Below are 26,282 nucleotides of genomic sequence, written 5' to 3'. Positions count from 1 at the left end.
ACAGTACTTTACCCACAAATGTATTTTAAGACTGCTCCCTGAGCCTTATATGTGTTTATGGGGCTAGTAACTAACACCAAAACCACATAAATGTGTAACACAGCTACTGACAGAACTCGGCTCCCTCAACCTAGATGCGCTGAGTGAAAGGCCTTGTCACATATTTAAACATCACCTGCGCGCTCACCTTGTTCTTGAAAAACGTGTGGTGGTGGATGCTGGTGAATGAACTGTGGTGGCAGCTCTCCTGTCCCAGGAACTGGAGGGTACACTGGGTGAGGTGGGTGGGGAAGCAAAGCATGGTGATGATGCATGTAATGTGGCACATGGGGAGGAGGAGGAGGAGGATGCATGGAAGGATGGAATTCAGCTGAGTGTGGCAACACCACCACTTTACGAACTCCATTTTCTTCCACCACCTGTCATGCAACATAAGAGATTAAAAGTTAGTACAGTAACAATCTTAATGAAGAATCTCCACGCTTATGTTTATACCCACGATATAACATACAGGGATAATACCTATCAAAATGAATTCCAGTGGAAATGCAGCATATGCTTGCTGCTGGAAGAAACTGGAGTTTGAGGCAGTCAGTTTTAAGAAGCTGAACCCCACACACTGAAGTGCTAAGCAATCTATAATTTATGAATAATGTATATATTCTTCTAAACAAGAACTGTGAATTGATTAGGGTGTAATTCCCGTCTACTTGTAATTACAGTTAGAACTGCTTTAGCCCACATCCGGACCGACAGCGCTACTGTATGTACAGGTCGCTGCATGCCACCTCACCTGTGGTACATGTCTGCATGCATGTTCTTAGCCTATGGCAAGCACAAAGCATTACAAGTCAGCCCTGCTGTCTTGTACTATGATCCAACCCAACTCAAATGTCAAAATATTCCATGTTTGCCACAGGCTAAGAGAATTCAGACAAGGAACCTGTCTGCATGTCTGAACTCTAGGATAAGAAGATGCTAAGACAGTGCATGCATACGCACACTTCTAAGCATGTGTCCTAAACCAGCCATATATAGGCTTCTTCTGGAATCTAAATTCTGCCAGCGTGTAACACGTTAATAAGTCAATGTACTGCTTTTCCTACAGGAAATTTAAAGTATGTTAAGGTTTTATACAATAGCATTTTTCTAAATCTTAAAACTGAGGAGAGACTTTGGACAGAACACAGGCTTTGAAAGACAAGGTGAGAAAATGACACCAGTGCAGGATTCACAAAAAGACATATTTAACAATGATGATGATGAAATAAAACTATGCCCAGTGTAGTCTCATTTTTAAGACAGCCAGAACAGACAAGCCAAGGCTGAGGCTTACAGGGTCCTTTCTCCAGGTAGGGCTCACAAGTTGTCATTCTGTGGTTACAAGTCCATTTTGCTCATCTGAGGGATTCCAGTTTTCAGGATCTACCGTTCTGACTAGGTCAAAAGGCTTCCAAGCTGACCATCAGAGAAAGCACCTGGTCATATTCCAGTTTGTTTCTTCTGCCACAAGACAGAAGTCCACTGGTGTAAAATTCAGATTGTACCCAATGAGAAGTCTGACTCAGAAGCAAACTAGACTCCACTAACCCCTATTTAAAGGCAGACAACAAATCAATTGTTTTCTCCTTCACGCAAAAAAAAAAAAATAGGTATGAGTAACATAATTGGGGAAGGGCGGGGAAAATCAATGATAGAAAAATGTCCAATATTAAAGACAAGTGGACACTTTAATCAAGTCTCAGTAAGAAAACCAGGTGTTTTTTCTGAGATTGGTTTAAAATGAGTCTGTAGCTTTATGCTTCCTTCCTTCTACATCAATCACCTCCTCCAAGGTGCATTTAAAAGTGCAAATCACAAGTGCTATTAGGCAGGGCCTTACAAGGCTTTAGTATTAACAGAGATGAATCATGTAGTCAGCAGAAAACCTCCGTGGATTCAAGTGGGGGGTGCATTCCAGCTGCGGGCTGGCATACAAAATTGAGATGCAAAAAAAAATTTTTTTTAATACAATCCATAAAGTAAATAATACAAAATAAAACCTGCTTTTAAAAGATTTGCACTTCTATTACTATTACTAAAAATATACACAATTTGTATTTTCAAGCATTTAAAGAAAGCACTTACACAAAAACAGGCCATACGTTTTATCCTGTTAGTTCTTTCAAGATCCTCCCTTAAAGCATATTTAGTTTGGCTATAAGAAATCACTGTAGCATTTCCTAGCTGGCCAAGAAGACATTACGGATGTTGAAATACTGCTTACTCCAAAAGTACATTTTGAAAATCTCCTCGGCAAAAGACAAACTAATGAGAAACCATTCTTCTGAAGGGAAACAGAATGTGTCCACTCACAAACTGCTATGACAAAGTTCAGCTGTGAGACAACCTCAGAGTCAGCTGTATTATTAGCAATTCTTAACAGACTTTAAACAGAATAAAAAAAATTTACAAGAAGTCACTTAAGACTAAGCTTACATTGAATACACTTTGTTCTAGAAACAATGTGGGGGGCTTTCTGGTTCATCAACGTAACTAAATACACCACTCAACTGCAATACACTGCATAACACTAACACATGCTCTAACACATACAAGTCAAAACTCACAGCAAATTTTGATGGCTATGTTACTCTGTTTTATGTATACATTAAGCAAGAACACGTGGCAGTTCTGAGTAGAAGGCATACATTAATATAGCAAGACTTTCCTATGATTTTACAGCCCAAAGTTGCTATGTCCCCATTCTCCACTACTGAATCACTTCATTCCACTTTGGCAGAAACCAACATAACTATCCCTGGGCTCCTCCAGATAGATTAGGGAACAGAAAGTTCAAGTCTCATCTACCGACACAAACAGTAACTCAAGCTCTGATTTAGAGCTGGTTTCAAACTTGTCTACCCCTGTCAGAATGACCCACAGAAAACAACCCCCCTCAGTTTCATGTGACAGCAAACACACAACAAATGTATTTTTCAGTTTGTACACCTCAGCATTTGCCAGTGCTTTGCATACTGTTTGCACTGAAGACTCAATTTCATATTGGTGCACAAATTATCTGGGGAATCTTTCTTCAGGATCTGCATGAAAGTAGTTAATTGAAGCACAAAATGGAGAGGCAGCTGTATGCAAAAAGACAACTGCCTGGAGAACTCAAGAACATACAGCTACAACGTTTTCAAGCCTACTCAGAAAACTCCTGTTTTGAACGTCACTAGAAAATTAGAAACCTAGCCTGCCCTGTTTAAACATTTGTTTTTAATTAATTCCCTTTAAAAATGCATTAAAGTAAATTGAACTGGCAACTTCAAATATCTCTGTGATAACAGTTCAAATACCACACACAGGTCTGATCTGCTGTGACTTAACAGCACAGAGGAGTGGAAAAATCAGTGACAACGGAAAAGTAAAGCTGGGAGAGAAGCCCAGAGTCCTGCTCATTTCATAGGCACACGTCACTAGCATTAACACTCCTCTTCACACTTCTACTGTAACAGCAGAGTGCTTTGCTGAATGTTAAGGAGATCAGAGCTGGTAAAGAAAGGGGCATTGAAAACTTTGATAAATAGAGTTATATTAGGAGAGAAAAATTTGAATTATGAAAAGACATGAAAGAGAAATATCTTATGCAGTCCGGGAAGGGGGGAAGACCCAAGGGATGAAAGAGAATGATACTGGTATACGACCCATATAACCTCAGCGTAAGAAACACGAGTCTCACATCCACAGTATGCGTGAGACACATTCTGTTCCGATGCTGCCCCCAGCTCCATTCCCAGCAACGCCAAGCGCTGTCTGTACCCATAGCCCTCCGACACCTAGCCGGCGGCAGTCAGCTGGGATTGCTCGAATGACCCACGCACCTACTTTCACCTTGAAAACAGGACTGCAGAAAAACCAAGATGTGGGTCCTGCTAATGGGGCTCCGAGAGCCAATTCAGAGCCATCTACAGGATTACTAAAAGTAATTTTTACTGCCTGGAAGCATTATTAAAAGAATCCTGTAAACTAGATCAAATTTTACTAAGTCAACAGAAGGTGACAGAGCCTACAATAAAGTAAGTTAAACAGTTGATAAGTTCAATGGAAAAAACATGAGAAATGCTTGTAACAGCGGTTCCAGATAAAATAATCAATAGCCTTATTGTTAAAGCGCCACAAACATACTGAAATAGAAGAATAAATTAAAGTTTACCTGAGATACATAACCGGGAGGCACAAATATAGGCGGCATAGAACCATTTGGTGACATCATAGGAACATGTGCTGGACCTGAGAAGTAACAAGGTGCCACTTTTTAACAAATGAGGCTTTTACAGATTTGAGACACCTTTTTTTCCAAAGGTGGTGGCTCACTTTGGTGCCTGAAAAGCCAGCAACTGCATCCAACTCTGTATTTATGGAACTACTTTCAGACAAGTAGATTTAGAAGCAAGGCTAAAACTATCCAATTAAAAAGTCAGTCAGGAGAGAAACTTAAATAATCTGGACTGCGAGTTTCAAAAAAAATAGAAGAGTGGCTGTAGCTGTACCAAGTTGCCACCAAGAAAAAGTGATGCAATTTATGTCACCGATGGACAATGTGTTTTCACATTCAAAATACACATTAAGTAGGACTTAACTTTCAGAAAGCATCCAGAATTTTAGACAATATTGCTGAATGCAGGTATGGCTGTACATTTATTCTACAAAAAGCACAGGTTAGATTTATTCCAACCATCACACTTAAACAGCCAACAGTATTTGTTTAATTGTACAAAACTCAGCACAGATAATTTTAGTTCTTTTTTTGTGACAGTTAAAAGTCTGTAGCAGCATCATCAGCACCACAGTAATGCTGACACAGCTGGTCTACCAACATTTTTTGGTTTTAAATAAGAATATATTATTTTTCATATCAAGTTGAAAAAGTATTTCTGTCTAGGATCTGATGAAAGCAGAATGGACACGTTTTATATAATATCATTTGGAAAGATGAAAAATATTCCAAAAATGGAAGTACTGATAAATTCAATTTGACTTACAGGAGATATTTTGATCCGACTCAGATTTGCAGTTCTGTAACTTACCCAGAAGGTAAAAAGTAGTTTGCAGCCACACACAGAGGGTAGCAATGCTTCCCACAAAATCAGCAGACCGCTAATGCCACTACCTTACAGTAAAGTGAGGTCGCACAGCGTCTATTAAAGTTGTTTAGATTAGTGTGGACTAAATCCCATGCACACTCACGTGATAAGATTCTGAGAAGACAGTTATTCAAGGATCGTTACAAAAACAGTTGAGATGCCAGCCTTTTATAAATTAGCAAAGACTACAGAGACGCAGGGGATCTTGGCAATTTCCCAGTGCTCATTTGTGCTTTAAGTACAAACTGAAAAATCTGATTTATTACATTGCAGAACATATAAAAACACATTTGACATTACAGAAACAAATTATGGTAGTAATTCTGTGATATTCGCAAAATCAAGATATTTGGATTCAGTACTTCAGTTTTTCCTTTACCTTGAATACATTGAATGTGTCCATCTTCAGTTGTAATTGTAAATGTTTCACCTGGGTTTACCTGTACAAGAATAACCTGTAGAAAACAAAACACAGAAGAGGTGGTGGGTTTTTTGGGGGTTTGTTTGTTTGTTTGTTTTTTAATTTTAGAAATTACCTGGGGGTGTGTGCAAAACCCCCGTGTCTACCTTATACCCACATTAGATTAAAACAATATAGCTCTGGTAACCTTAAAAGAGTAAAAAAGCAAGATGAGAAACACTGATGGGTACAATGAAATTTCTTCATACTTTTGACATAAAATCATTAGTGTTGCTTAATCAGTCTGATTACTACCAGAAGTGCTTCCCTTGATACAACTGAAATAATTAACTAAGCTTTTATTTTCAATGTTTTCACACTGCTTTTTCTTCTTTTACTGAAGCAATACATACCTTAAGATCCACTTTGCTTTCCAAGCTTTGCCTGAGATTATTTCAGTTGCAGGGCTAAACTGACAGAATCATGACTACACACACAAACAAATGAAAAGGAAAGAAAAAAGATCCTTTGTGCAAAACTCAGCCATATTTTTTCATTGAAAGCATGCTGGTATGTATTTTGATGATATATTTTACGGTGCCATCAAGTAACTTAATGAAGTGTGCAGTTCTTTGGGGATGGAAAGAGGGTAGAAGAGGTGATAAAGCAGGTCACTCCTACCACCTCCACTCTACAACTCCTGAAAGATCAGGTGTATTTTCTCACATAATTGTGTAATCCCGTAGCTAAAGAAATACAACCAACAGTGAGATTCTGCAGGTCAATTTGAAAGAGACGGCATGCACTTTCGCACAGATCAATGTAGACACCTGCCAGAATTATTCCTCAGGCAGGGTACAGCACCATTTCCCTCGTGCTGGGTAACACAAACCATCACCTCATTCCATCCCACAGCACATGCTTCAGTCTTACTGTAAAATAATGGCAGCTGTGCTTCAGTTTTATTCTAACATGACAACTTTACTACAAGAATTTTGTAGTGAGATTCCACAATATGACATAGGGACAGGTCTAATTCTTAGGTAAAATGAGGGGTTTGGCCATGTCAGAACCGCACAGTTACACAGTCAAATTCCACCCTGGTGACAGCTAGCACATAAAGAAGGCCAATGTAAACACCAAAATAAAATACATTTGTAAAACTAGTTACAAAACGCAAAAAGTATAATTTTCTTTCATTCTATTTTTATAAAATATTTTTATACTATTCATGGAATCACAATTACATCAGGTAGATGCGACCCAAAGAGATTACCTAGTCATCCAACTCCTGGTAAAAATGAACTACACATGATGTTAATGAATAAACCCGTCTATTTTGTGCTGCTGTATCTCCAATGACGAAGCTCCATAAACTCCCCAGGCATCTGCAGCACTGTTTCACTATCCTCAACGTTACAGATTTTATCATCTAACTTCAACATTCCCTGCTTCAACCTGAACCCTTACTCCATGTCTTAACCACCAAAGAAATAAAGAATAAAACATCAGTAAAGGAAAGATTGTTTCCTGTGATTTAGGTGACATACACTGTATATAAATTTTCGGGGATTTTTATCTGCCTTTTTTTTGGAAACAGTGCAACACCGATGACTTCCACTTGCAGTCTTTACCCATCCCTTGGCAGACCTTTTTCTTAAGGACCACTACCAACGAGATATTCCTTATGATAAGCTGACTACTCTACCCAAATACAGGACCTGTTGCTAATTTTCTAGATTATCTTTCTAGTAATCAAAATAATTTCAGGCTTCCAAGACGCTTGCAATTCCTCCCACTTTGTATCAGCTGCAGATTTATGAAGTACACCTCAATTCTACTGTATTGGTCATAAACAGATGACTGAAAAGAATGAGACTTAGAGAGATCTTGTGGCCCCTCATTCAGCCTCTGCATTTTGACCAGCTTCACTGCCCACTCTTTTCCAAAGACTTTGCCAAGTAGCTTATGCTGGCCTCAACTAAAGCACATTTCTTCTCCTGCTAACATGTAAAGGAGTCAGCACGAGCATACCCACGTTTCCTGAAGTTACAGCCTATGCCTCCTGCTTCTGTCTCCCTCTGCTCTTGAGTGTGCAGCCTCTGCACAGAACGAGAGTGAGGGTTGCACCGATCTGTTCCATTTAAACTCCTGTGTGTAAAGCAAGACTCAAAGGAGCAGACTGATAGATGGTGTTTAACACTCATTTTGCTGCTTTTACATATTGCTATATTAATCTTAGCTTTTATTTTTTAACAGGGGATGCAGAAGCATTATGAACACAGACCCTGCTCCAGTGAGTTCACAAGACAGGAGTTTTACTTTAGGTAGACAAGTTGCTTCTGGACATCAGTAAAACTCCAAAACCCCCTGAAAAGGCCATCCAGCCAGTCAGCAGTATTTATTACAACTCTAGAGAAAGACAGATGTCAGAGAATACTTTTAAAAATGGCATAATTAAAGCACTGAAATTTAAGCAGATCTGTCCTTTCAGATACTTATAAAGTAAATTTATGCCACTGAATTTCAAGGAGAAAAAGAGAGATTAGCGATGTTAATTGTTTAAAGACGACTGACAATAAGGGGCTGGGGGTTTGCCAGAGCACAAAAAAGCAGGAAAGATGAAGTCTGCTGCAAACGGCTGCTAGGTTGTCTGTTGCAAACAACAGTAGGCAGAGGAGGCAGGTATTAAACCTCACAGCAAGCCTCATCTTCGAGGGCAAAAAAATTCAGAGACAGGAAAGTGATTCTTTTAGAAATTCAGGGCCTCTGACCGTGTCAGATCTTCAGAACAGGTTTCAATTAACTGAAGTTCTCAGAAACAGTTCAGGAAACTATTAACTGAACTCAGTGAAAAGGATCATAAGTAACTGGTGTAATCACAGGGCTGTAGAGCCATTCAGAGACTGGAATTTCAGGAATGCATGGGGCAATGTGTTATAGGAATGACTCACTATAATTAATGAAACAAACGCAGTTCCATCTACCTTCCACCAAGGAAAATTTCACTCAAGGAAGCTTGAGTGTTTCTAATGAGTCAATCTAAGCCAAGTTAGAGGACAGACTAGTGCTAGGAGTCACAGATCTGTTAATGCCTTCAGGTGTCCCTGCAACCATCTCACAACTAGTACAATCAACACAGTTTGAAAGCTATTTCAAAGCACTGGTCAGTGTTTTGCTTTTATCCCTTACTCACACACTTACCATTGCTGAAGGTTTTTTCAGAACAAGAAACCTTTCCAGAAAACTTCCAACCCACATTTTATGTGAAATGAAACTAACAAAGTGGGTGCTGCATCTGACTGTTCAAAGTGATTGGCCGAACAGCACAAGTTTTTCTGAAAACAAAACCACTGTACAATACTCTACAATTAGCCTACCCTCAACAGCATTGGCAGCAAAATAATTAAAATTCATCTGCATAAATAAAGCTTCTAAGTTAATACTCTATTTAAAAGCAAACTTGCAAATGTGAAGAGACTGTGGCTCAAAAGCCTCTCTAGAGGAAAGTGCCACAAATGAGCAGCAAGTGTATTCACTAAGCCGCTGAAGGATGGCAACACGACACGGATGGCAGCACAACATTGTTGTTTACATACAGACATGTTAGAATGAGAAATGTTGGCACATTAACATAAAATCACTTTCCTGGTCCCGTGAAGAGTTTTCATTAGAAAGACTTATTAGTTACTTTCAATATAATTCAATTACAAGTCTTCAAGTCTACTCTTCAAATGCCATTTTCCCATGCATGTCCAAGATACAACTGGTTGTTTTTTTTTTAACCTCACCTAAATTGGCAAACAGTCTCCACTAGGTTCTGAAAATTTCAATGACTGTCACCTTTTGAGTCATTCCATACACGCTAGTATTTTACACCCTGATCTATACATGCTATACAAATACAGCTACGGAGATGGTATCCAATTAGATCTACTTGGATCTCTTTTCCTTGTGTAACATGAAACACTACCTACTGAGTAGCCTCACAGCTGGTCAGTGTCTAAAATTTCATGTTGCTAATGCGAGAACTTCAGAAATAGCTCAGAGACTCTGTAGCTTTACTTATTCCAAACTACATCTACGTTGTACTTTTATCTCCAGAGTCTGAGAAAAAAAAAAAGGGGGGGGGAAAAAAAGTACACTTTTTTAAAATAAAGCCTATTTTTCCAAGTATACCAGAACTGAAACAATGCAGACTTCTCCTTCTCAATCTGTAACAATTACAAAGTAAATGGTATCTTATTTAAAACCAGCTTTAGGGTCAATCAGATCCTCAATTCACGACTATTTTGCTGTACCTTGTTTATCCACTGTACATTCAAACATGCCAAGGTCTTCACTGTTACCCTTCATAATCATTTTGTATGACAGTTATCCTCCAGAAACTTTTATGCAACTTTCCCATCTGGATTAACCCCTTAATTCCTATTTCAATTAGTGTCAAACGCTTGAAGTTTTTTTCAATTAGTCAAACTAATTGAAGTTAGACGCTGATCAGATTAAAGCGATGGGCACTTCTGTCCCTTGCTTCAACAAAATGATTATTTAACTCCAGGCACATAAAGCCTTCAAATTTATGTTTTGTTATTACAGACTCCTAGAACAGCCTGGGTTGGAAAGGACCTAGAGAGATCATCTGGTTCAACCTTTTGTGGGAAAGGGAGCCCTGATCAGAGTACCTAGCACCCAGGCCTAATCGCAGCCAGCCAACAAACAGCCGCTTTGCTATTTAAAATCAACAAACTCACTCTCTCCTACCAGGATCTGTCATGTTTGTAGCTGCTAGTGCAGGGGGAAGATGCTTCTTAAAATCAAGAACCAGTGTTAAAATGTCTGGATGCCTGTAATATTTCTGAGTGCACTGAAAGCCTCTGAATGATGGGAAGCTATCTCAGCATTTGTAGTACAAGGCACTTGGCTTCCACTGCCAAATGGTAAATACACTTCAAGTTTACTCACAATTTATATAAGCTTGTGACTCGAACTGTTTTGCTTTCACTTCTGTCTGTGCTTCTAATCATACTAGGTACTTCTGAAGAGTTGTGTCCAGTAAAATTCTAAAGTTTCAACTCAATATCTGAAGTTTCACCACTGCACTGTAATTATTAATGAAGATACTTAATATCATGAAGCCAAGGTCTTTCCTCTCATTTCCTTGCAACAGACTTCTTGGTTTTGAGCACTGCAACCACCTGCAAATCTTTACATGAGCTTCAGAAAAGCTTTCAAAACCTTAGTGCTTTATTAAATCCCTATTTTTTTCCTTTTATTGATTTTTAGTTCAATTTTAAAGCACTTAAAAACATGTGTGTAACAAATATTCCTTTTAATCTGTAATCTTCTCACATTTCCACTATATTAATGTTGATTTTCTTCCTCCATATATTTGCACTTCTATTTTACTGATGATATCAGGGCCGAGAACCATATGCTTTTCTAACATTGCAAATCAGTATCGTAGTTGCTTTATTTCAGGCTCCTCCTCTTCCCACCATCATGAGTTGTACAACAAATAGTTTTTCTATCTGTTCTGTTTTCTACAGTATGCTTGAATGTCAACCTCCCTACTAGCACCGCTGGCACAGTATTACATGACTTGTGCAAAAGTGCAACAAATTTACTTGCCTGCTGTATGCTGTCCCCATTAACCATATGAGGTAGAAGTGGCACTTCATTCAATATAGGCGTAGCTTCTAATGGAGGCGGCTGGTCGGCCATCATGTCTGAAAACTATTCATTGACAACTGCTCACAGTAACCACCTGCTAAAACAAAAAGAGAGTGACAATATTAGATACGTCTCTCCCCTCCCCCAAATAATTCTCTACTTCATTTGCCAAACTTGGTACCAGTATTTCAGAAGAAAAATACCGCAGTGCCTTCAGGTCTTTTTTTTTTTTTTCCCCTCCTTCTTCTCCACAAAGCAAACACTTGCACTATGATATTAACTGAATCCTTTAATGATAGCAATTCAAGAACATCTGAAAAATCCATAGGAAAATACCAGACTTCAACACTCCACAACTCTCCCTCAAACATTTTCAAATAAAGTCAAAAAAACTAACTTTAATTGGAGACAAAGTTACAATAAAACATCCACTTTAGCTTCACCACACATTTAAAGACTTGTGCAAACTGACAGTCTTAAAAGCATGGAGCATCACCTGTGATCTTTAAAGTCCTTTCCAACCCAAACCACTCTACGTCATCTAACAGAGTCCTTCACAATGGAGTACACTCAAGTAGTCTAACACATTATCTGACTTTTCACTTTAAGTACAGCATTTAAGCAATACATATCCTTCCTCCAAAAAATGCTTCCTAAATATGTATCATGCATATTTAATTTCACATGCCAGAAGTGATGAAATCAGTTCATTAAATGAAGCAATTACACAGTAGTGTATTTTACACTTATGCAGCACTTTATTCCTATATTTGTAGTTACAATTTCTAAATTGCCTGTACTCCAGAATCCATGACCCAGGTTTTAGGCCAAAGAATTCACATACTACATGTACATGTCAGTCCTTGTGATGATCAAAAGAAATCCTAAACTGTGCAGTTTCTTCAGTGCTGCAACATGTCATCAGTACAGAGGTCTGACAGTGAAAAGAAGGCTTAAGGCAACACAAGAGAGTAGAGAGTACTTTGTACTAAGTCTTCAAGTGAGTACCATGGAGAATTGCATACGGAAAAGTGCCGTATAGTTTTGGGCTTTAGTAAATCACCTGTAATTGTAAGAAGTCAAAATACAATCCAAATGTTAGTGAATTTTCAGCGTATAGTTAATTCAGCAACCATAAAAAGCACAAGATAACAGGATACAGGAAATGCTGACATTTCCTTCTCCCTTCCCATTACCTCCTATAAACCCATACAGAAGACAAAATGCAGTTTGGATAGTCCAATTCATTAAATTAAAAAGCAAAGTTAAAACAAAAAAACATTTCCCCATCCCCTTGTTCACTTCTCTATATCCAGTACAGAAATGACAGTGTTTGGGGGGGAAAAAAAAAAAAAGGAAAACTCCTGATTAATTGTGTACTTGTGGAACTGAATCTTCAGCAGATTAGCCACAGTGGGGGAAATATCATAGCATGACTGTTACAATTTCTTCTGGTGTTAACTCATTTTGTTCAGAAAGGATCTGTAATAAAAGCTGAGATTACAAGGATTTCTCGTGTATTACCATCGCAAGTTACAGAGGCTGGTAGCATCCATTGGTAAAAACCACATCCCCTCTTATTTGCAAAAGCATCTCAAAATTATTGATACTATCACATTGCCACAAAACACCACATAACAAAATACCCAAGGCTGCCAAAGAAACCAGCTCATTTTGCATACCAATTGTTTTCTGGGTGTGCTCCAGTTACAATTTTAAGAGGCCAAATATGACTGCACAGGTGCAAGGGCTAGGAACAAACTCCAAAGATTAAATTTGTATCAGGTTTGTCCTAAATATACTTAGCTACCTTAGCATGTTATTTATTTCACTAATAAAATAATCTTCCATCTTATTTGTCAGATTTTGAATTACCTCTGCCAGGGAAACAAATTCATCTGATTGTATATAACTATTCCACTTAAAAATACCTGCATGGTAACACATGTTAAAATTAAGGCAGAAGTTTCTTCCACTACATGTCTCATTTTTAGAGCTTTAGAGGTTAGATCTAAGTCTTAAGGAGCTATTAATAGGAATACAGTGTACACAAGCAGATTGAAAATATTTTATATATGCTTATAGTCTCAATTTCTTTCATCTAAGAACCTCAAAGATGACAGAAATTAGCACTGAACATGAAGGGGAAATCCCTTTACCATAAAGCACCTACATTTGCACTCAAACGTTCAACTAACCAAAATAACCAGCTGCAGAAAAACATGTTCTGAAACAAGTCCCAATACCACCTGCAATTTTAAATAAACATTCAAAGTTTCTATACTAGCCTCCTACATTGGCTGAGTATAATTCTCTGAGGCTTTGTCTGTATTAGTGAGCAGCACAGTCTAGTTAGTACAAATTGCAGGGCACAGCACCAACATCCACATGGTTTTTAGAATCCTTAATCTACTGCCTGATGACACAGGCAGTATTTACATTTACACCTACACACACATATGTTCCACTTGCTTAGTGCTGTAACTTCACATCTTTCAGAGAAATAACTTAATACTTGGAGCATTAGGAAACAAATCTCCAAAACCAGTAAGTAAGATTTCATGTCTTAGCAGGAATCTCCTTACAGACAGCGGAAACAGAATTACTCGCATAAATGAAACAGTTCTAATAACTCTTGGGCAGTTTCAGTTGGCTCACAACACAAAACATTTCACTGTACAGCTGGGCTCAGATGGTGGCAAGCTGCAGAACACTAATGACAGAGAGGAACATCCCCCAACATACCAACAGATTTGCAAAAACCAAGGGGTTTTTTTGGTTTTTTTTGAGCACAGCTTCATTCCTTGAAAATACTGGTAAGAGAGCAGCAAAAGACACTGCCGCTCTCAAAGGTCGTACCTCTAACGGTAAACAAGCATGGGACTCAACCCCTCCCCAGTTTACCAGGTAAAAAAATTTCCAAGGGAAATAAAGGACTCATTCTGAATGCGGTATCAACAGGTTCACCTCCCGAAAGCCTCTGTTTTATTCAAAGAAGTAGGTGGTATTTGGGTAAATAAAAAGGAAATTCCCCAAAAGTTATTATGTACTCAGCACAATTTCCTGAAAAACAAAACAAAGAAATGGACATCGATCTTGAAAAGCCATTACCCACAGCCTCCTAGCAGTAGCCTAGGAGCAAGGAACCCGCCGTCCTCCAGCTCAGCCGCAGACTCTCGGCCCCGAAGGCAGCGGCAGGGTAAGCCATGCAGCACACTGCTGCCAGGGAGGAAGGCAGCTGCTTCCCAAGAAAAGATGGAGGGCAACCACTGCACCGGCAGAGAGGAGATTCGAGCATCCTGAACCCACCTCCATCCACAAGTCCCACCAAGTCTCACAGCTTCCCTCCTACGCTGTTGCTGGGTGTTCTCTGAACCCTCGGCTTTACCCCAGACCAAGTCAGCTTGGATAGGCAAATCCACCGCGAGCTGTAGACAGCCCATAAAGGAACAACCTACCCATGGGTAGAACTGCATCAAAAAGCTGCTCGGTCCCCTAAGGCTAATTTCTTCTACCACATGCTTGGTAACAGAGGCTCAGACTGCTGCTTTCCATGGTCTGTTCTTGGCAGCTAGTGTTTCATCATCACTACTAACTATCCAAGGGGTCTGAGCAAAAAAAAAAAAAAGAAAAAAAGTATTTGCACTAAGAATTCACAGGCTGCATTGACATTAAAGATGAGCTAATACACATAATTTTAAATTCTAGACTAAAAATAAACAAAAATCCCATCTGCAAGCATTAAAGCCTAGACAAATATTGTTATTTTCAGAGCTGCAAAGGAATATACTGAGAATTAGTGATTCATTATATATGAATCAAGAGCAGAATTTGTAGAGGTATCTTCTAGAGCTTTGTCACCATGCATTGGAGATTTCTGAGTCAGTATGGAATTAAACAGATTAATTTTTAGAAAGGTTACATTTTGCAAGGGTACTTCTGGCCTGATTCACTTCTTTGCAGTGGTTTCTATTAGACATCATCAGCTAAAGGTCATTTCCAAACCTTGTTTGAGCCGAAGGATGAATTCAGCCCATATAAATAACTGGGACTAACCATTTCAGAAACAAACCTTCTAAAGCACTGTTTTAGCAAAGCTGAAAGAATTAATAGTGGCTATCACATTTCTAAGTTAACAGAAATCTACACCAGAAATAGCTTGAGCTTTTGCTTTCAAAGACTATTTGCTCAAGACAGACATCTAAAAAGCTGAAATATTTTGTCATTTCATAACATTAAAAACTAAATAAAACCAGTTCATATTTCAAATATGTACTGAGAAGTGTTCCCCGGGTAATTAAACACTGTGCTAATGTAATATGGTTAATCATGTTAACCATATTAAAAAAAAAGCAGTATTTTCCACTGACAGTCTCACACTACAAAGGCTTCTAAGAAAAACAGAAAATCTTAATGACTAGCCTTCCAGAAAACAATTACAGTATACAGTGGCTGTGCCTGACCTCACTTCCTGACATAGTAAAAATGCCGAGACTCTGGAAGACTGAAACATTGGCCTTCCCTTTTCTCTAGCCCAAATTCTTCTCAACCAGCGCTGCAGTCATCCTGGACCCCATCCAGCTCCCGAGGATTCGCACTGAACTCAGTGTTCACTGATTCATGCCTACTCCCGCCTGAAGTCAGCGCCTCAGCTGAGGAAGCTGGGCTCCTATTTACATACAGAACAGCTATTATGCTCCCTACACAGAGCCAGGAAAGCACAGGTAGCTAACTGAAATCTACGCAATACTAGATCATCACACCTTAAGTCTGGAAAACATCATCAATCCTCATGAGATGTTTTGAAATTAAAGTCTAAAATAGCTTCAATCCAAAGTGAAATAAATACACAATTCTAGGACGTCGGGGTAACAAAATGTTTACTAAAACTACTCACACCAAAGCTTACTGCATTACAAAGCCTCCTTTAGCCATTCGCCAACAACATATGGCCACGTTCAACTCAGTCACTTCTACCTGAACAACACAACAGAAACAACCTCAAAATTTTAACAGTAATACCTCTAAGAAAAAGTTAAAATCACAATAACTTCCCTGTATAAACACATCAGTCCTGTTTGATCAACAGCTTTGAACAGTCACCAAACACCAACACCACATCAACAATTTTATAGACATGGTTTCTCTTTAGGCAGTAACAATGAATTCGCAACTATTGATGTGCAGGGTATGTAACAACCAATAGAAGTTTGTATATTCATTAAATGTCTTTTATAGGGCTATCAAAAATAAGAAAAAAATCATACTGAGAAAGTAACTTTTTCATTGGAATTAGATCCTTTAATCATATTAATAGAATATAAGATTATCTATTGTGCAAATGTGTAGGTATTATGTATTTAGCAAGTTTTAAAAATCCTGTTATCCCATACTAAAATATTGTCCTATTATATTAAAAATCTCTCTCCAGAAAGTTACTGCACAGAAACTAAATGGGAGGAACACTGTAGACAGGAATGGATCAGCTTTGTTCCACCGTCCAGAGCAGAAGCTGAACAGATTTCATAAACTGTAAAAAAAAAAAGTTTATCATCCCACACAGAAGCTATCACAAAGACTGTATTTTCCTTTTAGTAAGTGCTGGATTTAATATAGGAAGTTCCTATTCTAAGGAACTTATTCCGTAAATGGAGACTTTTTTCTTTTATGTTTTTAAATACAGTATGCCCGAGTTAGAAAAAACAATGTGTCCCGGACCAAAGAGGAAGTCTGATGGAGAGCTAGAAATTTAGCTCAGACTTCCTGATTTCTAGGTTCAGTGCCTCATGCAACCTTCTAGTCTGATCATCTTTATATTTATTGCAGGAAGTACACTGCTAAAGTATTGCTATTTATTAAAAGCAGTACTGTATAAAACCCTAAATCTTTAATTATACCTTTTATATTAATATAATTCTTAGTGTAATATATTTACTTTTACATATATTTATTTTCTCTAAGTTGTGGGTGGGGGGAACCCAACCATCTCATTACAAAGCAACATACTTTGTGTCTCTTACCTTTGGAAAAACATCTCAGACTGGATACACGGACACATACACCTATGAACCTCAGGTACTCTGATAAAGAAAACTGAGACCCTACCATGCTTTACACTCTAGATCTCTTGCAAACTGGGACTTCAGAGTATTTTAAACATACTCCAACATTAATTTTTGCATTAGTGATCTTCAAAGGTTTTTAATAACAAGAGGCCCAAACAAAAGTCACCCCCAAACTACGGCTAAGAAACAGCCTCAAAGAGATCAAACCTTATTTATGAATTCTAAAAAACCTTCACCCCTCCAGATTTGAAATTTATGCCCCACGCAATTTTGAGGTAGGAAACATTTTGGAGAAAAGACACAAGCTACCCTTTCCCACCCAAGTTTTTCAAATAAACAGTATTAACAAGGTGTTTTAAGATAATCATCCCAATCCTAAAATAGTCCTCCTCTGCCACAGGACCACACATGAGCCGTTCTAGGTGGACTGGTTTACTTTTAGCAAGATTAAGGGAATGAGAGACTTAACAGAAGCTCAGTTACAACTTTAGCTCTGAAGAGACCACCATCACTCCATAACAGTCATCTGTTCAAAACTAAATATATGTTTTGATTAACATGTTGGAAATAATTTATAATGACACCCAAGTGAATTTGCCTGCGCCATCTTGTATGAAGTTTGGCTTCTAGCCAGAAGGGCACAACTTTGATACTGAAAACCTTCATGACTCACCCAACAAATGTGCTCAATCAAACATTTTTAATATTTCAGCTGTAAAGCTCAATGTCATTTTGGTGTAGGTATCGCTAGGACCTTGCCATCTTGACCTAGGTGAGGTCTGCCACCCAAGTAAAACAAAAATAGCCAACAAAATACCCACCCCAACTCCACAGATACATAGTAGGTTTCTATACTGTGCCAAGTGTTTTCTTCTAGAAATTATTTTAAAATCTTTTTCTCTTTTGACCTCTAAAAAAGTGACAATTCCAAACCATTTCTCTGCATTTCCCAAAAAGTTTTAACTTTTACTTACATGATTATTCTAAAGTAGTCTTAATAGTCGCTACAGCAAAATACAAAAGTGACTTCAAGCCTGTTAGTAAAGTCCAGGTAGACCTTCTGTCCTCACAAAGAACATCTGGGGATCAAATACATCAGGCCAGTTGCTAGAAGGACCTCTAGTAACTTAATGTTCACCTCAGGGTACCGTGAGATCTGACGGCCCACAAAAATTCTCCCTGAAGGAGGAGTAAGATTGAGATGGAAAGCCCACATTACACGGACACCAAAAACCACTAAAAATGCAGAGAAACAGCAGATACAACATACCAAGACACACGGGGACTGACATAAGTGATAATATCAGCTTCCACCCTCCCGTACCAATCTGGATCAGGTTCCTGATGTGACTGTGCCAGGAAAGCAATAATAATAAAAAAATTGCTTCCCTCCACGTTCAAATAGAAACTACACAGGCAACCATCCAGAGCACTTAAAATTGTTTTCTAGGCTAAAAGTACATCCCTCGAGATTTAAGAGCTCTAGCCCATGGGGACAAAACAGGCAAGTGCACAGTTTGAAGGGCAGTGCTCACCCTACAGGGTTATACGCGTTTTCCCAGTGACTGCAGAACTTCTTGCTGTTCTTCACAAGACAAAATCCACTGTTAAGAACTGTGAGCTGGGAAGAAAGTATCTGCCAATGCCCAGAGCACATTAGGTTTGACTTGATTTGAGCTGTTATTTAACAAAGTTAAATTGTTAATTAAAAATACCCAACACACTGGTCACATTAGGGTGATGTTTGTCCTCTTAATTATTCATTTATGAGGCTCACAAAGCTTGCAGTAGCAGTTTCTGTAATGCAACCAGGACACTACTTTCAGATAAATACTTTCCTTCGTTGTTTTAGTTATTTCATAGCTTTACTTTTATTGCCAGAAAAGCAAAGTTATAGCCTAAACACTTCTGCGCTGCTTCCTAAGTGATCAGCCCCATGAAACGAAACTCAGTAGTTCCTGAAATGTTCTATTCCTGCTTCTATAAGTGTTCCAGAGAATTGCACACCTCAAAGACGAGCTGAACACCTCTCCTGGCTGAATGGTTGGACCTGATGATCTCTAAGGTCTTTTTCAACCAAAATGATTCTATAATTCTACGAAAGGACTGAGCCCTTAAAGTGTTTCATTCTTATTTCAACTTTATGGGATTAAGATATTTTCCAGCTGTATCAATGTTGTTAAAAAAACCCCATAAAATAATGAATTAAATGCAAAACTGCTTCTTTCCACCAGCCAGGAAGATGACATGTTCTGGATAAGCTAAATTGCTCATTTTAGTATCCTAAAGCTACACAAAGCATGACATTTTCAAGCTTAGATGAAAAAGCTTTTAATACATGCAATGTAACAATGTATTTATTTTAAGTATGATTTCACAGTGTGAAACTGTGCCCCCTGAATTTCAAAACACTGTTCTGGTTTTTCAGGCCTCGAAGGAAATAGTTTATTTGCACATTAACAACATACTATTGAAATTCTATACCCAAATGTCTATCTAAATCACTTCGAAGTTATGGAAGTAACATACAGCATGGTCCACTGAAAAGCAATTCTTCTGACTAGAGTCACAAGACACACTGTCAAAAAAAACAAACAAAAAATTTAAAAATGAGAAAGGAAAACCCTACATAGAGCAAAGGCAGTGACAGTGTCTTCACAGGATTCGTGGTGCAGTCTTCATGTTAACAGCGGTAAAGAACAGCAGGAAAGCTAACAGGGTGTTTCTCTGCAAATAAAATACACAGCTCTAGAAAGACAACCCTATTACTCTTAAGAGCACAAACCCTTCTATGTACCTGAAAAGACATCTTGGTGATAATGCAGTGATGGCCACAGAGAAATCTTAACAGGTCAGCAAAAAGGTAGCTGCAGTTTACACCTTTAAGTAACCACAGATCTGAACAGATGAAGCAAAATGTTTAAAACTGTGCCAAGATTTACAAGATAGGAACCGCAAGTTTCTACAGGGAGCTGCACGTGCTCCAAGGTTCTGAAACAAGTTCTACCCATTTATTTATCAACTTTCTTCAATTTGAGGGGAGAAAGTTCTGTTTCAGACTGTAAATAGTCCAATGAAACAGCTATTGTATGTGCAGACAAGTTCACTGCAACAGGAACACATATTCCACAGCACCTTGTTCATCTGAGTTTCCTCCCCATGGTGAGGAATACCTAGTTCATAGCAAGGAATAAATATCTAAGTATTTTTAAAAGTTTCTTATAATCTTCAAGTAAGAGCTGGTTGAGGACCAGCCAGCAAAGCAGCAAATTTAAGTGCACTCTGAGCGTGCCTTTGTCCTTAGGTGATGTATTTCCAAGTGCCAGACACGCTTCACACTGTGTTGTGCAGAGACGTGGATGTCAGTTTGCAGAGCCAATAAAACCTCCCAGGATTAGGCCAGGAAAGTACCAAAACTCCGACCTTTTCAGTATCAGAGCTGGGTAATACCTGTCCTAAATTAAGCTAGAGAGCATTATGGGATGGGAGACACATGCATAAAGTTGGTACAACTGGTATGATACAATCAAGATGTGATACAAAAGTTATTTTTCAAATCTTGAACAATTTATTTAAACTTGACTCTAGGAGAGCACAATTATCCAGATTATTAAAACCAAAAGCAATGCTATTCCATGAAAGGCTCCCTACCATGAGACCGGTCAAAGCAGCCAGTTGTTGTCTAATCCAACAGAACAGAAATAAAAACAGGACTTCACAAGATTAATACAAGAAGAAGTTTGCTTTCAGATTTCTGTAGGCACTAAGGAAAGCAAAGGCTGATTTTCCATTAGCTCTGACTCAATTTGCTTCTGTGAATCAGAAGTGTGCTCGATGCATCCTGCCAATGTATTGACACGAACAAGCTTTTCAATTTAAGAACTCTCTTAAAAAACATGAGTTCCAAAACAAGCACAAAAATACAGCGAAAGCAAAGGATTCTTTTCAAATTGTAACAGATCATGCAAAATTCAGGCAAGAAAGAATTTTGATACACAAACTGAAGACCGTTTTCCTTGTGCAACATGAGAAGAGCCTGTAATGCTTTAGCTACACAGCGGATCAAATTAGTCTAGTTAAAACAGGTTATACTTAAACCAAGGGCTAAAACACACCAATAAATTACTTAAATTACCACATCTGAGCAGTCTCATGGTAACAAACCATGTGCATTTTTATAGTTCATGGAAAATGCAAGGGAAAATGCAAGTATGAGATCATACACAAAGTTCAAGCACACACACTTCACTCTGCATTTGTGACAGGCCTGGAACATGCATATAAGCATTAATCACAGTTCAGCTGATGCATGGTAACACAATAAAATAAGTTGCCTCTATATCTGAGCTTTAAAGATTTATCAGTAAATCAGTTAACCTGCTACAAGTTTGGGGATGTACACTTCACACAAGGGTGTAAGTGGAAATTATCACAGTGTTGAAGAATCTAAGGACAAGAGTTTATTTATATGTGGTTTTATGAAGTTTGTATTTTAAGAAATCTAGGCACTGAAAAGCAAAATGACAGTTTACAAAACACCAAAAAGTTGTTTACATAATAACTTCCAAAACTGAATAATTCTTCTAAATGATTATCACGCCTGACATTTTGAAATGGACAAAACTATATGCATCGGTAAGCAGATTAAACCTTCTGATGAAAACAGTCATTCTGTTCAATATGACTTACGTACTGTCTTGCAAGTACTTAAGAGAGTACCAAAGCTACTTTCACCCATGCAAACACTAAAGGCTGCCTTTATTCCTTCAAGTAACTGTAGTATAACAAACCCAAATGAAGTTATACATTAATGGTACAGATCACTAGTTTGGAACACTTCAATACTTCACATAATAGAACTGAAAGCAAATGATCCCCGCTAAAGAGATAACAATGTTAAAGCTGTTTAATAAAGGACATTAAACAGCAGATAAAAATACTTCATCTAAATTTATAAACCCATATTTAACACTGCTACATGATTTTCCTCCCAAAATACCTATTTCACTCCAGGAAGACTATAATATAGTTAATGATATTATTTTTTCCTTTGTATCTCGTAAGAAGTCCACCTGCTCATTGATCTTTTGCTCACAGGACATTTTCAACTTTTCTCCCCAAAGGTTTGTTTGGTACTTACGTAGTTTCACACCACATTCTATTATACATTGATTAGCTACCACTCAGTTCTTCACTGAATTTCTTCTGTTCCACCAGACAATTGTAAACCAAACATGAAAGGGCTTGAGCAAATGGGGTGAACTGCTCTTCACAAAGTTGAAACTAGCATATTACACTTGAATTTTGGTGTGCATTCATAACATGAAAAGTAATACTCATTAGAGGGGACCCAACCTCAGAAAAAATATACCCCCACCACAGGAAAATGAAAATCTGCTTGGATACCTTTCAATTCAATGAACAGCACGTTAGCTGTGATGTAATGCAAAAATGCAACCTCATCCTCTAACATAGCTGATGTGTGATTGTTTTCCACAATGCAGCATTCACGTTAGGCTAACGAAGACACTGCTGTAAGCTATCTAGAGCCAACACCACATACACAGTGATCAAAAACTGGTCAAAGGATAGGGTTAATTAGTGATTATACAACAGCTGCATAGTATCAACAGATACACGTTTTGAGCAATATTAACAATTGCACTCTTCTAATCCACAGATAGATTGTGAAACATGAATTCAAATACATGAACTGGAAAGACCAGGCCTCCAACAGTGCAGCGGGTGGTTCTATACCTAAATGTTCTTTTTTAGAAAATGCTTGGTGACAGTCTTCAGGACACACGTAAACTCTTCAAAAAAAATGAGAACTACTTTGTCTTTTTACATCAAAAAGGTGATTTCTGATTCACAAATACTTTACACTGCACCTGCTTATTCCCCTGCCATGTAAAACACATTGTTCTAGCAACAGCTTCTAAAATTTGTCTTTAATTTTGGCTACTTTGTTTTTAAGAATGCAATTCCCGTGGTTTCGTAACTCTTACAGTATTGTACATCACAAGATAATTCACAGGAATCTTCCTTTAAAAAAAGGAAAGAAAGTTGGATATTTCTTGTTCTCACAAGTGCTGTACCATGGCAATTTTCTGACAGATTTCTTTCCGCTTTTCCATCGGGTCAGTTCCATGACCTGATCAATTCCATGAGCTCCAACTAAAAACAATATATCTGAGTAAGGCCACCTAGTCAGTCACTTATCAGTATGCTACCACCCACTTGCACTGTTTTCTCTACAGGAAATGCACTTTCCTAAAACCAGAATTTACTCTCTTTATCCAAGGCCAATTATGCAAGTTTAAGACAAAACTTCCAGCTAAGGGAGTAGGGGGGGAAAGACAGAGAGCAAGTAATGTGAAAATAGAGATAAGGTTGCTACCTTACAAAACCAATAATGTTTATATGGAAATACTGAACCTCTTACCTCAAAAACTCTATCAGTTCTTCCTTCTCTAATTCACTTTTTCCATCCGATAATAAATGATCCAAAGATTCGTTCCCAAAGAAGAAAGAGTCCTAAGTTTAGAAGTCTGTCAAATACTTTTATATTATTTTACCTTGAAGTGTTACTTAGAGACTTAACAAGTAAAAAATGCTTCATAAAATCTAGAATACTAAATTATGTTTAATTACCGTTGACACTCTCCTGATGTGAATTTGCTCCTGTTGATAAATGTTACACCGTCAGTACCTGCTGCAGTATGAACAACGTGCTGTACTGGCCCTCAGTCTTCTTTCTGCAGACAAGAAAAAAAGATACAGTAATTTTCTTTTCAGTGACTTGGCAAGCGCGAAGTCTTAAGAAGAAAAGGTACAGAAAACAATCTATATCCAATAAAACGGCGAGAGACAGCAGAGAACCGCCAGTGATTAACTCCACTAGAATCAGCAAATGAAACTCAAGGAAGACTCCACCAGGAAAGAACCAGAAAACCTTATGCAGCCCTCCTGCATTCATTCACTATGTACAGAATGCAGAACCTGCCATTTCATGTTGTACTAGCCAAAGACACTCCATCACTTAAGCTAGGATCTAATTAGTGAAAGGTAACTTGAACACTACGAAGATGGTTCCCATATGAAGTGCATTCTATGGATATTAAGTGTATTCACATAGTTAACTACTCACTGCTGTATTCCTCTGTATGGCAATAGTGATGAAAAAAATATCCATTTCCAAAAAGCATGTGATTTTATTCAAATTTAAACTATCAGGCACATAGTTATCCTCTGATAGGGTACCCAAAAAAAGACATACATTGTACAATCTGGAACGTACAGTCACAGTTTACTAACACGGGGAAGCACAGCTTTATTCTAGAAACTGTTGTACTAAAGATGCTCCACCATGAGAAGGCAATGAAGAGCTTCAGTAGTCACTGAAGCCATTCAAGATGTTATATTGAATAACGTAAAAATCATCACATTTCTCAAGCTACTAGATCTAGTACCGAACTCCAGCTCCTAAACTATTTGCACACTCAGGATTATAAATCATACTGGCTTGTCTCTCCAAACTTAGTAAGTCTTTACAAATATTGGTCAATTCCCAATACAGTCTTTCTAAAGATAAGGCAGAGGCAGGTATGTTCTGCAGTTTTGCTGAAACACACCGAGAAATTGCTGGCCTTGAAGCTCATTGAGGTAGTTTATAGACTAAGCTGGGGAGCTCCGCACTGAGCCAGCCAGCAGAAGCTCACAGCTTCCTCCAGCAAACACAGCAGATCCATTGTTATTCTCACCAGAAAGGTGATACTGTCTTGAAGTCACAGATGTTTCTGAAGTCACAGCCTAATAAATGTTCCTCCTGGAACCTTTTAATAAGACATGGGCAAAGAAATATAAAGCAGCAGGCCCCAATGCTGGAAAAATGAATATTGAGCAAACGGAGGCATTTTCCACATCAATCAAGATACTTGGAACAATAGCAGATTTACATTAAGATTGAAACGGACTAAGGGCTCTGAGCCAGTGGTCTGTCTTTGCTGGTCAATACACAGAAAGGATTGTGTTAGCATCACTGAAAGAATAAATTATCGCTGCTTTTACAATAAGCTCTTCAAGAATGCAATAAAGAGTTCAGTGTGTGCTCCTCACTCAAGGATCCAAAACTTTTCAGTTAAGGTCTGGCTTGCAGCAAAGATAACAGCTGAAAACTAACCATTTTGACCTTGGTAAGCTTCATGACAACTTGCTAAAAACAGGTGAAAAAAAAATGAAAAGGTTACTTCTATGGTGTTCACCAGCCTTGAAACTAGAGCAGTGAGCAACCACATTTTTAAATACTAATAGTTCAGACCCATTTGGTTTGTGACACAGCAGAATTAGAAGCAAGAAATGTCATTTTTTTGTCTGAAGACTCTTGACTGCTGCAGCATTACTTATATTGAGGTTTTCTCATCTGCTTTCAGACAGAAGTTCAAAATTCTCCTCTGATTAAATGAAATGACAGGAAATTAAGAAAATATGTAACTAGGGAAGAAATTCTTACAATATTTCATACCAGCCTATGACTTTGATGCAGAATATGGTAAGAATGCCTTCAAAGTTGCGTATTTTCTTAAAAGTTACAAGTCTACTTCTACCGTTTGACAAGATGTCTTCTAAATTGGGGGAAACCGCAGGTCATCAAAGTGCCAGTTTCAGTCTTCCAAGCTCAAAACATACATTTTAATTTGCTTGAAATTCACCCAAAGGGATTCCAAAACCTTTTTCAATAATGGATGTACAAATGGGTCTACAAACACGTACCTAGTACCACTCAAATGTACTGCATTCCCAATGGGCATCTGCCAAGGCCAGGCACACTCTCTTGGGAGCAGAACACTGGAATTTTTACTGTTTGCACAGTACATAGGAAATCTTATTTTTTAAGGACTTGCAAAACCTTTCCTAAAAATAAACATAACAGATGAAAAGATTGCTGGCATGGGTGTGACAACCCGCACAGTTAATACCATGCAAATGCTAACCTCCAAAACCCACCCAAACAAAAGA

General features: G+C 38.2%; 1 protein-coding gene across 5 annotated transcripts in view; it reads right to left on the bottom strand.

Moving 5' to 3' along the window:
* LOC102058672 (fibronectin type-III domain-containing protein 3a-like) overlaps positions 1–26,282 on the bottom strand; it is a 233,106-nt gene that overhangs the window by 19,921 nt on the left and 186,903 nt on the right. For 2 of the 5 annotated variants that reach the window (XM_055727293.1, XM_055727291.1), the window contains exons 2-6: positions 23,919–24,022; positions 11,158–11,296; positions 5,509–5,584; positions 4,199–4,275; positions 188–419 (exon numbers count right to left, since the gene is read on the bottom strand). In XM_055727293.1, the coding sequence (XP_055583268.1) occupies positions 188–419; positions 4,199–4,275; positions 5,509–5,584; positions 11,158–11,253 (481 nt within the window). In that variant the 5' untranslated portion in view covers positions 11,254–11,296; positions 23,919–24,022. The remainder of the gene's footprint in view (positions 1–187; positions 420–4,198; positions 4,276–5,508; positions 5,585–11,157; positions 11,297–23,918; positions 24,023–26,282) is intronic. The other 3 variants (XM_055727294.1, XM_055727292.1, XM_055727295.1) reach the window with 2 other exon arrangements.

This window comes from Falco cherrug, chromosome 15, assembly GCF_023634085.1.
Source record: "Falco cherrug isolate bFalChe1 chromosome 15, bFalChe1.pri, whole genome shotgun sequence".
NCBI lineage: Eukaryota > Metazoa > Chordata > Aves > Falconiformes > Falconidae > Falco > Falco cherrug.
This window is presented reverse-complemented; position numbering and strand designations above follow the sequence as displayed.